This window comes from Bacillus rossius, chromosome 12 (assembly GCF_032445375.1).
Source record: "Bacillus rossius redtenbacheri isolate Brsri chromosome 12, Brsri_v3, whole genome shotgun sequence".
Taxonomy (NCBI): domain Eukaryota; kingdom Metazoa; phylum Arthropoda; class Insecta; order Phasmatodea; family Bacillidae; genus Bacillus; species Bacillus rossius.
Window position 1 is genome coordinate 5,771,703 of NC_086339.1, and position 14,810 is coordinate 5,786,512.

General features: G+C 39.0%; 1 protein-coding gene across 2 annotated transcripts; it reads left to right on the forward strand.

Annotated features, from left to right (window-relative positions):
• The first annotated feature begins 623 nt into the window (after positions 1-623).
• Positions 624-12,949, forward strand: LOC134537438 (ras-related GTP-binding protein A). Of its 2 annotated transcripts, none has more exons than XM_063377872.1 (8): positions 624-925; positions 2,363-2,462; positions 3,869-3,935; positions 4,240-4,462; positions 5,416-5,511; positions 10,211-10,425; positions 10,505-10,620; positions 12,474-12,949. In XM_063377872.1, the coding sequence occupies exons 1-8, from the start codon at positions 914-916 to the stop codon at positions 12,566-12,568; spliced, it is 924 nt and encodes a 307-aa protein (XP_063233942.1). In that variant the 5' UTR covers positions 624-913; the 3' UTR covers positions 12,569-12,949. The 2 variants fall into 2 exon arrangements, with proteins under 2 accessions (XP_063233942.1, XP_063233944.1); XM_063377874.1 differs by having other exon boundaries at positions 688-925; positions 10,211-10,387.
• Positions 12,950-14,810: the final 1,861 nt, after the last annotated feature.

Below are 14,810 nucleotides of genomic sequence, written 5' to 3' on the forward strand. Positions count from 1 at the left end.
GCGTTGACCCCTACCTCTAGCCACAAGGCCGAACCTTCCCTGAGAACACGAACCTAACAAAATCACGTCTAAATAATCGGAGGTAGTGGGGACGGCGTCAGGTTATTCATTTTTGGTAGCCTAGATATGCTTATATAATAATTTATATTAAGTAAAGCCTGTGTGAATGTTTATATATTAAAATATACCGAAATATCTAAAATATTATTAGTATGGAAAATATTTACAGTATCGATATAATGCAAGCGATATATCGAAATTTAAAGATATTGATAAAAGCCAAACCATAGAGTCTTTGCTACAGAGTCTGTATGATATAGGCATGTAAAAATCCAAATATATGAAGAAACGAACTTGAACACTATTGGAAAGGAACTTTCTGTTTACGTTTTTCATTCTTGAATAAACTTAACAAATACACAATGAAGCTCACATCATAGGGAGCTGATGGGTGTTGGACTGAGCTTTATCGAAGAAGACTCGCATTTTTTGTGATAAATAGGCTAATGGTAAAAATTAAAACATTACAGTTCTTAAGATGACGCAGTTTTTTTAATTACTATTTTTTATTTTAAGTTTTTAACAAAAAAACTTTATAAGTTTATTGATTAAAAAAAATAACTGAATCCAAAATGGTTTCTAAAACTTTATATATTTAATGACTAAAATGTAATATCTTCCGTTGACAACTAGCAATGGAAAAAGGAAGTCACATGATGAGCGGTTTACTAGTGTAGTAGCATATTTTGTATTATAATATTTGGTGATAGGTTAGTTTTCAGATTGTAGTAATCAAGCGCATGGAATTGCAATGGGTTTATTTTGGTGAATTTTTTTTTAACAAGACTTTTTTTCTAAATCAAATTCCTGAGTGTTTTTTTTTCCCGGCAAAAGGAGGCATTAGCAGTCAAGGATGAAGAAAAAGGTACTAAGAATTCAAATCTCTCTAGTTTAGAAGCCGAGCTGGGCACATTTATATTCAGGAAGGCCACTGCAATTGGGCACAATCCCTGGTGCATTTAACTTTTATTTTTTTCACTCTTCTCCAAACCGAGTAGACACTTACTGCCAATACATTTTACTTGTTTATCGTTTTCACTATCGTTGATTTTTTTCTTCCGTTCTCGTTTTGTCCCTAAAACTCTTGCTTGTGATCTCTCTTGTATGTCTTATGTTTTCCCCTCAACACTTTTCCCCCATTTCTCCTCATCCTCCTACCCTGCCCAACCTTAACTAGCCTCTCCAGCTGCCTTCTGTCTTTTAGGCTTTCTCATCCCATATCCTTCATCAGATTTGTGGGGTTAATAAAATACTCTCCCTGTTAATTTTATCCTTTTGCCTCCACTTTCCCTTGACCCACCTAGCTGCTCGCCTTTGCACCCCCTCCAGTTCTCTCTCCAGCACTTCTGTCTATGGGCCCAAACTGTGCAGCATACGTTAGCATGGGCGCACTATGATATAGAGCTGCTGTCCACCCCTTGAGCATCCTCCTCAGCATGTCCTGCGCCCACCTGTAGCTAGTGGTTTATTTTTATTAATTTATGTAGATCTCAAGAAAGAGTACTTACGTTGTATAATCATTACTACGTTAAGAAATAATTTTTTATGGTAATATGTAGGTACCTTTGCTGTGATGTTTTAGCCACAGAATCTTCAAATAATCACATTAGTTGTAGTTTCTTTGGTTTCCGTGCACTGTGGAATCAGCAGACGGATAACAATTGTAAATAGCCTATGTATGTTGTGCTTCAATAATGTTACCATGTTTACGTGTCTGCATCATTCTAGAATGGGTCGTAAGGTTCCCCTTTCCCTTTTACGTACACAATATATTCGCTGTACTGTTAACGTCTTTTCAATGTTCGAAACGACTTTCATAACTATGAAATGTATTCACACTATTGATTTTTTTTAGCAATTGTTCTAGTAGAAATTACTGCCCAGTATCAAAAATATGTATAATAGTAAGTTTTTGGGGCTTACTTGGGGGAAAAAAAACTTTTTCTTTTCTTGGTGACAGCGTTGTTCTTCAAAAAGTGGTTAAGAGTGCAAAGCGAGTGTATATTGTTTTTTTTTCTCTTTACTTTGAGTCGGGACAGCGAGACAGCACACTTTGTGACAAGCACACTGGCTACGCAACACACATGTGAATGCTGGTTATTTTTGCAGTCATATTGACCGACATCTTTTATCTAGTTCGCACGTTTCTCAATTATACAGAATTATTCATATATTACAAGAAGGTTTTTATTTTTAAACTGTGTAGTATTTTTAAATGCTCACCGGAGTTGAGAACTGGAAGTAAATATTTTGTTTAAGTATTGTACTGTTTTGAATGGGAAAATGGTAATGCTTGTTGCAGGTGTTGTTGATGGGGAAGAGCGGATCGGGCAAGACTTCGATGCGCTCCATCATCTTCGCCAACTACATAGCCCGAGACACGCGGCGGCTGGGGGCTACAAGTGAGTGCGATGTGGGCTGAGAGCAGCTGTGGCTTCTAAACCTGGTACAGAGGTAACCCCCCGTGGCAGGAGGGGTGCTAAGAACGTTAAAAAGAAAATAGACAGGCCTAAGTACATTTTCTTAGAGTGGGAATAGTTATACATTCAAAAGAAGACTAGGAATTTTATGGCAGATCTTGCATTAGTAATAATAAAAGTCTATGTGACTGTTTTTAGCACTGATTTTAATTTTAAAACATAATTTACAAGATTATTAAGAAGGTAAATGTTTCCAGCAGAATATTTTAACTGTGATAAAGATACCATTAACAGAAAATAGGGTTCGATTTACCTCTGTCTGCTTCTGTCCGAGTCAGTGCTGATATTGCTAAAGTGAACTTTTGAATTTCATGGGAAATTACATATATTTGGGTGTTACATGCTAGATATGTTTCAATAAGAATAAACTGAATTAAATTTTATCATAAGTTTTGTCTGCAGATATTAATTTTTTTTACATTTTATTATGTCCATGTTTCGCTCCATGATATATAAAAATACCAAGTTTCCAAACTCCCCATGTTTGTTGTGTGCAGAAACCTTGTTCCAAAACTAATCTCATTTCACTGTAAGTGGTAAGAGCTACATAAAATCACTGTTTGCATTACAATGTTGTACAAAATATAATAAACAGGAAAATGAGGAAAAAGCACTAAAAAAACTAGCGTGTTTCCGAGTTGCTCAGAAGTCTTAACAGAGATAACAAAATAAAATATACCTGAGCTAGCAATTTTGGGGCCACTAACATGACGCCAAAGCTACGCAGAAAGTGAAGGATTCTGACAGGAAAAAAATGCGGGAAGAGTCCGGCCCATCCTTGCGGCCAATATGGAATGTCAAGGTATCATGTCCAGAATGCATGGGTGGCCTCACCTATACATGAGTTACTAACATTCATTATGACCTGAAAGTAGTTAGCCAACAATCTGTTAAAAGATATTTGTATTTATTTGCCACAGTTTGCAAAAACAAAAATCTATACCTGTGTTGAGTGCCAAAAACCCTACTTGAATTAAAGTGCACTACCAAATGAGCTCAATTTAATTTAATGCATACTGGCAACCATCTGTTTAAGTAGTTAACAGTATGATTAAAAATTTAACATAATCAATATTTCTTAGTCTTTCAACAGTTGACATATCGATATAACAGTGTGTGACTCAGAAAACAGTCTGGACCCTCAGCGATGTTGACTCATAGACAAGAGGTAACAGAGGTCACACGGAGGTAGAAGACCGAGGCGTCACGACGAGCCTCCGGCTCCTGTGACGTCATTGTTCCACGGTGCATGTGGGTTGTGTGTGTGGTCACATTCGCCAAGCAGCTCTCACGCCAGGCTGGTGTGAACGGTGGGACGTGTGTTGCAGTCGATGTGGAGCACTCGCACGTCCGGTTCCTGGGCAACTTGGTGCTCAACCTGTGGGACTGCGGAGGGTGAGTGAGCAATCTCGGAAATAAATCACTTTTATTTAATTGAAATCTTATTTACTATCTGAAAATAGTAATAAAATTTACATACATTGTAATAATGTTACCAAACCAGATTTCTCCCCCTCCCCCCTTCCCCCACCACCATGGTCACTTATTAAGTTCAAAATATATAGAAAGATGTTAGTACATGGTAAAATATTTGTAGTAAAACAGTACAAACCATATAAAGGTTAAAGTAAAGGCATAGATGGCTGTGTACGAACTGAAATGTCCAGTGTTGAAAGATTGAAGCAGGTGTTCTGTGCAGGCAGGAGGCGTTCATGGAGAACTACTTCGCGAGCCAGCGTGACAACATCTTCCGCAACGTGGAGGTGCTGATCTACGTGTTCGACGTGGAGAGCCGGGAGCTGGAGAAGGACATCCACTACTACCAGAACTGCCTGGAGGCCATCGTCCAGAACTCGCCCGAGGCGAAGGTGTTCTGCCTCGTCCACAAGATGGACCTGGTGCAGGAGGACCAGCGAGATCTGGTGAGCGACCGTCACGTTTCTGCCACTTCGTTGGTTCTTGTTCACGGGCACGAATACTGTGATGGTCTCTCAATACCGTATATACTCGTGTATAGCGGGGGCCCTTTTTTCCCTCAAGTAAAGGAAAAAAATCAAGGATGCACGCTATACATGGAAAAAAAAAGTTGTGGGGTGGAGGCAGGAAGAAGTGGTAGTCGTTAACTGCCGGGTGTGTTTTTTTTATGGCCAGCTCCCACACATACACATTAGCAACGAGGCCTCTCTTTCACACACACACACACACACACACACAACCGGGTCTCTCGTACACACATGCTCACACACACACACACACACACACACGCACGTGCGTGCGCGAGGTGAGTCATCTAGTCCTCGGCGCCAGCTTAGCAATGGTGATGGGAGTGGTGGTGTTTAGTTCTGTCAACTGTGAAGGTTACTTGATGGTCATAGTCCCCGTTCCTGCCTGCCTCCCTCCCTCCCGCCCTTGTACCAGTTGTGACGATACAGCGCTTCATTATCTTCCATCTACACAGCAGAGTTTAGCTTGCCCCTGTCGTTTCAGATGGTACAGTATCCCACAAAAGTTTCGCTTTCAGGTGGAAGAGTATTTAATTTAAGTATTTTACTGACACATCACCATACATCAATGTAAATAATCATTTGTTTCATAAGTAATTACTTAACAGGTACCACAAAATTTTATTAAAATTTATTTATGGGGGAAAAAAAATTTTTTTCTCTTTGGAATTTGTTGCAAAAATCGTGGTGCACGCTACACGAGTAAATACAGTATTTTAAACCTTTCGTACATACATTTGGCGTGCATGTTCTGTGCTAGATGATGCTTATCGTAAAGTTAAATTTTTCCTATTTAATTGTGCATTTGGGTAGGGACGGCAAGGAAAATAAACTGCCATCGGTGTGTCCTGAAGAGGATGATATTTTTCCAGATATTCCAGGAACGCGAGGATGACCTCAAGAGACTGTCTCGGCCCCTGGAGTGCAATTGCTTCCGGACCTCTATCTGGGACGAGACGCTGTACAAGGTGAGGCGCTCTCAACGGTGCCAGCACATGCATGTGTACATATGTACAAAGGAAGTGTGTACAGCCTAAAATTTTTCAGTTAACTGCGCACTTACAGGTTCAGTATTTTATCTTAGCGTTCTAGAGTTGACACACGAGAATATTTTATTACTACAGAAAAATAAAAAATAAAAAATTTAGTGGCAAGTTCATCAGTGTGACGTGTAAGCTTAATCTCCAAACATTTTTTTCAAAGTGTGGAATAAGGATTGACACTGGCACACTCATTTCTTGCTTCACATAAATAGGTTGTTGAAAAGGGAATAAGAATCCTTGTAGCTTTTGAACTGATCCAAAACTCAACTAAATCAGAACATGCAGTGGCAAATATATAAAATGTAAAACACTAATTCATCTGTAAGGAGCCCCATTGATTTCATTTATTTTCTGTAGCAATTATGACTTCTTTATAAATATGTCTTGAATCTTTAAATGTTGGTCTAGTAAAATAAATAATATGAAACCCTGTTTAGTTATTTCTGAAACCTGATAATATAAATTAAATCTGTTTGCAAATAGTTTCAAAGGGAAACTAATTTTAAGGCAGGATTGTAAGCATCCTCATAAGTTAATAATAAAGTGGGATGTTATAGCACATAAATCATGTAACGCCCCTCGTGCCCTCGATATTTAGTGTTATAACACCTCTTAAAAGTCCTAGGAAACAGCTGAGCAACAAGCTACAAAATTCACATAAAATTCGAACATCACCAGAGGTGGCACGAGGCGGGGAACAAAACAATTTAGAAACTCCCTACAAACAATCCATTTGGGGAGTTAGTGGATCGGTAGATATATATAGGTACTGAATTAAATAAAAACAACAAAATAAGTCATGTGATCTATAGGCTTCCTGGTTTATTTATATTAATATTCTTTTATGTAGTGCATAATCTTTCTTTAAATAGATTTTACCAGAAAAGATCAAGGCAGATTAACCATCGATCAACAAATTAGCATTTTAACATCTTAGCAATCATTAATGAAGAAAACATGACCACAATTTATAGTGCTAGCGAGTCCGGACCGCGAATCTAGCGAAAATTTAACAAGGTTCTAGCCATAGTGAAATGTTTACAAAAATAGTTAGAATATATTGCCTTGGTTTTGAATCTTATGCAAAAAAGTTACAATATCACCATGTCCAATAAGGGTTAATTCTTCTTGAGTCATAATTACTGAAGATATAACTTTACATAGTTCACAAAAACTTCTCCCCTGTACACTGGCACACCAAGATTAATTAAATTTTGTCGTTCAGAACTCACGACCAGGTAAAATTCGGCGGGAAGAGCAGAATAAATTTTGTTGGGGTTCACTCAATTGATTTTCTATCACGACCATTTGTGGAGGGGTGACTCTCGGATGACGGGGGTGTTTCTTCAATCGGGGGGTATCTCTTGCACCCTGCCTGCAACAAGGTCCAATATCGACAGAGATTAGACCAAGTAGCAGACAGACCATCAATCAGGCAAAAGCCCGCTAAAAGGGAGCGAATTGGGGGATATATTGAAAGCAAAAGACTCACCGAAGCAGGGTGATGACAGATGATTCCATTCATGTTGCGCGATCGCCAGTTAGGACGCGCATCGCGGAGATGTCGCGGAAGCACAAAGAAAAGAATTTAAAATAATTATACTAAAACGTAGCTATTCGGGTTGGCTGACTAACTAACAGAAGACAAAGAAAAGTTTTAGGGAAAAATTCCCTCGGCCAAGACGATTACATCCTATAGCGCAGAAGAAGCCAGATCTGCACGCGATTTATTATTCAAGAAGCAGATCGACAGAGACGCCGATGTAGTCAGCCCAACAGCCCGCGCATTAATCCATCATGGCGGCTAGAACATAAATAAAAAAAAAAAAAAAAAAAAAAAAAAAAAAAAAAAAAAAAAATAAAAAAAAAAAAAAAAAGATGCTGGGACCCGGTAGGCCGAAAAAAAGGGGGGGGGGGGGGGAGATATGGCTCAGCGCCGAAAGGAGCCGAAGACGTCCGAGGCAAGGTAAAACGAAGGTCTGTTGCTTGGTAAAAACCTCTATAGCCGTCGAGCGCCGCGCGCTCTATGGAGGCGCAGTTGAACCAAGTTTAACTTCGACTCGCAAATCTCGCGCTAGGTGACTTGCAACCAGCATGGGGCTAAAGGGGTGGGGGACAAGTGTGCTCTCTGGCGGCCAAGGAAAAGAGAGAGGGAGAGACTTAAGGACACGGCCACTAGTGTGCGCCGAAAACCAGGGAAAGAGAACTAGGATAAAAAAAGGTTTGATATGAGTGTACAGAAGTCTGACAAAAATTAAATAAGAATAAAAATGCAAAAAATTTAAAAATGAAAATTTGAGCCTAAAAATTAAAAACTGTGCCAATCATACCAATAAACGGCACAATCATAAGGCTTGTCACTGTCTCTATTTCAGTGGAGACTGTACGAAGTGACAGAAATAATGTGTAAGTGACCATTGTTCAGTAGATGCTGTCCTCTTATTATGTTATGAAGCTTATATTTTATTTAATGTGAAAATAGATATTTAAAATTAAACTAAAATAGTTTAATGAAACTAAGTTATCAGAACCGTTACAAATCATCAGATGCAAGGTAAGTTAATCATTTTTCCTATATTTTATGGCACGTAGCAAAGAATTTAATTATGTACAAGTCAGGAATTGGGAAAGTTAGGACCTTGTGTTGAGAATAACTTAATTATATAACTACAGATGCGATGGGTGATCAGAATCATCCTCAATGTTAGTGACACACTCCCGTCCATGCCTAAAGATACCATGGTTGCTTGGCGGAAGTAGGGTTCAGTGATACTCAAGGTCAAAGGTCGTGTATTCCGTGATAGCTGTGGCAGGCACACAGTGAACTCTCACTCCATAGCTAAGATTCAACTCCACAATAAAATGGTGCACATATTTGACTTCAAAAACCAAAATAGCTTATAATTATAGCTGGGCGGATTTAGATTTTTGTGAATAAACAAGTGTGCAGGGCTCGATTTTAGCACCTGTCCGCCTGCCCGGGACAGGCAAAAACTCGTCCGGGCAGGCAAAATAAAAAAGGCAACTGTCTGGTGGACAGGTGCAACTTGTGACGCCGAGGTTATTCGCACGCACTAATGCAGCAGAGGTGATTAATAACATTTATGCGACCGCGACTGCAAATAAAACGTCTTTGACAATATCTATAAATAAACAATAATGGCTGAAAGTGAGTTTGATCCAGCACCAGCAATAAATCTCTGGTATCATAATGTTCAGAGAAACAGTCGACCCTTTCAGCCTCCTTATCGAAGATGTTCAAGACAGAATCAGCCAAGTACTTCGTGCAGTGACTCAGACAGTGACTCGTCTGAAAATGATGATTAAATAAGGATGTTAAGTGTGTGATAAAAATAGGTGCAAAATATAGCAAAAATCCTTTTTTCTCACTTTTTTAGCGACTTTGAATTTTTTTTTATTTGGGTAAAACAGCGGACAGGCAAATTGGATGGCGGACAGGCAAATTTTCGATTACACCTGTCCGTTGGGCAGGTTAAAATATTGCTTAAAATCTAGCCCTGCAAGTGTGTATCTTTTCCAAAACGTGAAGCAGGAAATTAATTTTCCTGTATTCTGAATTTATTGCTGAACGATACCTGTACACATGTCAATACGTATTGTAGTTAAAATATCCAGCGTTTGAAACTTTACAAATTACGAGAGTTATTTCATTACACTGTAATAAAATAACAATGGAACAAATTCTCATCCAGTACTAAAATATGGACTATATATGTAACTTGTAATTATAATAAACCTTTATTTGTTTTTTATCACATTTTGATGCTAGGAAAAAAAAAACTAACATAACATAATTGCCAATGAAGTGGCCTACATCAAAAAATCTTGAACTGTTATGCTTTGGACAAAATTTGAACAAGATAGTTTGTATAAATATGTTTAAATCAAGTCACGATTACTCTACCACCATGTTTACACAGTAATACTGTACATGTGACATTAATCTATGGTACTAGAAACGTGATTTGCATCTCTAAATCAAAATAAAAGTAAACTTGCGTACAAGTGCCGGATTACAGTAAATAAACATACTGCAAGTGTGATTACAGTTTTACAGGACTAGTTTAGTGACTATTTTAAATAAATTAAACCAGTCAATAATTTAGTTAAAAGCATAAACAGTTAATTTTGTTTCACAGTTTTTCAAAATACGATATTTAATTTAATTTTGAGGTTATCTTAAAATTGATTAAATTAAGTTACATTCTGTGTATTTCGCGGTCAGTGAAAATTGTTTTCCTCTTTAGGGGTGAATAATAAAAATTACAAGAGTTTATTTTTTTAAGATACAGAACTTTTAATATCAAATAATTCCTAATTCCATCCTGTTTCTCAAGGGAATATGTTTTCAAGTCCAAGTTCCCCTAAACCAAAATTACCTTTCTCGTGCAGCACTACTTATGATATTAAGATAAGTACAATTAACTATAAACATTAAATTGATTTAATAATGGCTAGATAAATTACTCCATACTTTTTTTTAAAATTTATTTTATTCATTTTCATGTCAGTAGTGAAAATAATGTACAATATACCACATGTTTAAAATGTAATTTGCGGAATGAAAGCTGAAAACCAAGTGGCGTGGCGTGTGTGCTGGCAGGCCTGGTCGGCGATAGTGTACATGCTGATCCCGAACGTGAAGGAGCTGGAGCAGAGCCTGAACCACTTCGCCAACATCATCGACGCTGACGAGGTGCTGCTGTTCGAGCGCGCCACCTTCCTGGTGATCTCCAACTGCCAGCGCCGCCCGCACCGTGACACGCACCGCTTCGAGAAGGTGTCCAACATCATCAAGCAGTTCAAGCTCAGCTGCAGGTGTGTGTACGTCGGCCCGTGCCTTGCGCGGCGGCGTCGTCAGCGGCAGGGTGCGTCACCTGTGTCCTCGTGCTTGCAGCAAGCTGGCCGCGCAGTTCCAGAGCATGGAGGTGCGCAACTCCGTGATCTCAGCCTTCATAGACATCTTCACCTCCAACACCTACGTCATGGTCGTCATGTCCGATCCACTCATACGTGAGTATAGCCATTTCATTACTGGAGCCTAATGCGACTTTAGCCAAAAGAGGAGGAGGTTCACTAACTTTATAAGGTGATATTATTTCAGAGTTTGGTTCAGCACCATGCGCTATGGTCACCTTATTACAGTTACAATTTTCTTTATGAGGAGCCACTTACATCACTGGCGGTGCAGCAATCTAGTTTTGGTGGCTAACATGTGCTCTGCAGACAGCGAAGTCACTGGATAAGGTGGCTCACTCAAGTAAAGACAAATACCGTATTCACTCGCGTAATGCCCGCCCTCTTTATTTATATATCCTTAAAAGAAAAAATTAAAAATTTGCATAATGTCCGCACCAGTCGTGTACGGCGGCCAACACAACTTTGGCCACCCCTAAAGGACGCAGTACGAATGGAAAGTTGACGGCTCTGTAAACAACGCCGTGACCTTGAGCTGTCCTATCTCTCGTGTCCTGAAAGAGTGGGGAAATTCGTTGAACTGAACAAAGCACGGTAACAGTAAACACAGCTTACCAACACGCATGCAAGTTCAAGGCATGAGTTTCGTGTCAAGTTTTGTAGTGTAGAGTACAGAATGGGTAAATATAAATCCTTCACTCCGCAATTTAAATTAAGAGTTGTTCGTTATGCTGAAGAGCATGGGAACAGGGCTGCTGAAAGGGAGTTTGAAGTGCACAAAAAAAGTGTTCGTCAGTGGCAGTCAAGAAATGTAACACGGTGTGCGTTTCTCAGACCCAAGGCTGGGAAGTTCCTAGAACTTGAAGTTAAGGTTTTCAACTATATACGTGAATTAAGAAGTAATGCCTGTGCTGTTTCGTATGAAATGGTTCAAGTAAAGGCGCGGGAAATTGCACGTTCCACGAATACACCGCATAACGAATTCAAGGCTAGTTGTGGATGTATCGCAAGATTTATGAGGCGGAGCAACCTTTTTCTGCGACGAAGAACATCACCGAGTCAAAAATTGCTGAAAGAATATAACAAAAAGTTACTGCAGTTTCTGCGATTCATCATTAAGCAGAGAAAAACTCATGATTACCTACTCTCACAAATAGGTAATACTGTTGAGCGCAGCGCAGCGTAAAAGAAACGTCAACTTTAATTATTGTGTACACTGTTTTACGTGTCAGGACAGAACAGAACCCCTCTTTGTTTACATTTGGTTGGAATCCCTCCCTTGGTCATTCTCATGCTCTAAATGTTTCCTTCCCCTTCCTCCTCCTCTACGTCACGAAGGCCATCAGATTGCCGGGTAAGGGGGGGGGAGTACAGTGTGCAGCAGATGTGGAACTGGTGAGTCACTGTGCTGTTGCCAGCTCGCTGGTTCCCAACGCGCCGGACGTAAGGATATGGTACGATTAAAATATTGCAGTCGTGCCGTTAATAGCTATTTTAATCCATCACATATTAATCACATTAATAAGGCACACGTAATCATACTTATTTCAGTGTAGCGCGTAATTTTTTTTAATGTTCCGGCGGGTGCGAGACAGTTACCGGTGGCAATTACAGCAAAGTAAACATGGTCTAAGCCGGGTTGTTTGCAAGCAAGCGAACCCGCAGCAATATTCTTTTAAAATAGCTAGTGGAATCCAAATTGATTTTAGATACGTTTTGTGCTTTTTTAGTAATAATTAAGACACAAAATTTTGTATTTTTCCCTCGCATAATGTCCGCACCCAATTTTTTTTGACCAAAAATGTGGTCAAATTACTGCGGACATTACGCGAGTGATTACGGTAACATGCTTACACGTTAGATTGGGTACCAGTTAAAAAAATTTCTATTTTATTTATTAGTGGTAAGTTGTTACTCATTTTTGTTAAAATTCTAATTTTTTTTTATAGCTTCAGAAGCAACTCTGGTCAACATCAGAAATGCAAAGAAGCACTTTGAGAAACTGGAGCGAGTCAGTCAATCCCAGAGCGCTCTGGCCAAGTGAATGCGAGGTGGTCCGTAGGAGCTCCGTACCACTTGTCCAGGCATCTACCTGAAACTTTGAAGATTCACCGCAGACCCAACACACCAACACTGTCATCTAGTCGTCTTCTGTGGACAGCATTTACTGTGCTTATTTTGTACATATGTGCATGAGAACAAGATATTCCTGATGATACCAACTGTGATGATCTGCTTGGTGTTGAGTTTTTATATGCAAAATTTTGTTGTAAGAATTCATTTCTATAGATATTTGCTTATAAAAACATATTGCATCATTACTATGGATGCATGAATAATGTAAATGTATAATTGAGTTCAACGTACTAGAGTGTAATATTAAAGTTGCAAAAGAAATTGAGTAAAGTTTGCATGAGGAAAAAAATAATGAGACTTCATTGATGCCAACCTGGAGTAATTTTGTTGTATATTCAATAAAACATGATTAGTTGATGGAAGAATTTTATGTAAAGGATTGTTTACTAATTATATCAGAATTTGATGCTATTTTATATTTCAATATGATTAACAATTAATATAAATAAATGTTAAATTTAGCAATACAATATTTAGCAATTACACCTGTTATAAACCATTGAGATATGTACAGTCTGTGCTTTTATGCCACTACAGTCAAACCTCTCAAACAACCCCTCACGGTTCCCAGGAATAGGGTCGTAACAGAGGGGTCGTAATAGATGTTTTCCGAAATTTTCAGTTCATCTCAAACCCAACCCCCCCCCCCCCCCCCCCCCCCCCAACACCCAAACCGCTACTCGCTAACCAGCCGTACAATGGCAGGATGCTGTCGCTCACAATGCTAGACGGCTTTGCTTTAAACCCACTTCAACCTTCATGACAAGTCCGTCGCCCTACAGGCCACCTCTAAAAAAAAATGTGTCAAAGGACAGTTTATTTTTACTGGTTAGTTTACATGTACGGTTTCTGCTTGCCGTAGTTAAATACACTAGAACCCTGATGCCGGATTTAACGAAGCAGTTAATTTACGAATACATTCTCGGAAACCGTCAAAAAAATTGGACATTTTGACCAAAACGTGAAAATCAGAAGGAAAATTTAAAAAAAAAAAAAAATGAAAGATCATTAAAATCTGTTAATTTTAACACCCAGAATATTTTTGTTGGCTTTAATACTTCCAATAATGTTCATGTAAGAATAACAAAAAAATAATGGGACATTTCCTTTAAAAATACGGCAGCAGTAGCTTGTGCAACGCAAGTGGGAGCGCGGGAATCTCGTCTAGACAGGCTGGCGGATGCATGACGTCATACCTCTCCTTCCCTTGTCTAGACTTCAAGGTTCATCCCTCCCAGGCATACAAACCATCATGTCTCTCTCCCCCTCCTCCCTCAACGTCCTTCCTCCCCTTCTCCAAACTGCGTGCAACGAAAGAAAGGTTTGTTTAGTCCATTTATGGTAAATTGAAAAATTTTTAAGGGCCCCTGCGACAGCCATTTACCGTTAATTGTTTTGATACAATAATTTGTTTGTTAGTTACACAACATTATTTCTGCTGGAAAATCACTGAAAATTTAAAATTTCTTTAATGGAAAAATTTAGCAGGGCCGTAAAAGTATTCATTTTTGCCGGAAAATAACTATACTCGCCCTTCCTGCCAGACAACATTCTCGGTGCGTGACGCATGTGAACTAGTCGTGTGCCGCGCACAGCCACGAAAAACCTACACGATTTCCAAACTACACTAGATATCCGACTGGAGTCTGTTTACGAAAAGCATTTAAGAATTTGTTAATGCCCAACTGGTTCTATTGAGATAAAATGGCTAAAAGGCATGTTTTCGAAGTTTTAGGTGTAAAAAACCCGTTACAAATTTCTTGAAAGTATCATAGGGAAATGCACTACACCTTTATCTTTATTTTTCTGCCATATAATGTTACGGTCACCGCTCAAATTTCAGTTATCTGACGGGAACGAGATGACTGCGCGCCAGTTCAGAGCCTTGCACTTAGAGGTTTTACTGCGCTAGAACTACCATTGAGCGTCGCTCTTATCATCCCGCTTCACTAACACACGCTGACCAGAGGAAGCATGTAGAAATGCAAGGCATGAAATTTTTCCAGCTTATCAACCAGGACCCGGGCAAGTCTTGACTATCAAGCTTTTCACATTAAAATATAAGAGATTTGTATTGTGCAATTTCGGTGTTATTCAGCTGTTTTTCTTAAAAATCACTTTTTTTCGCATTTTCCATATAAATTCGCGGA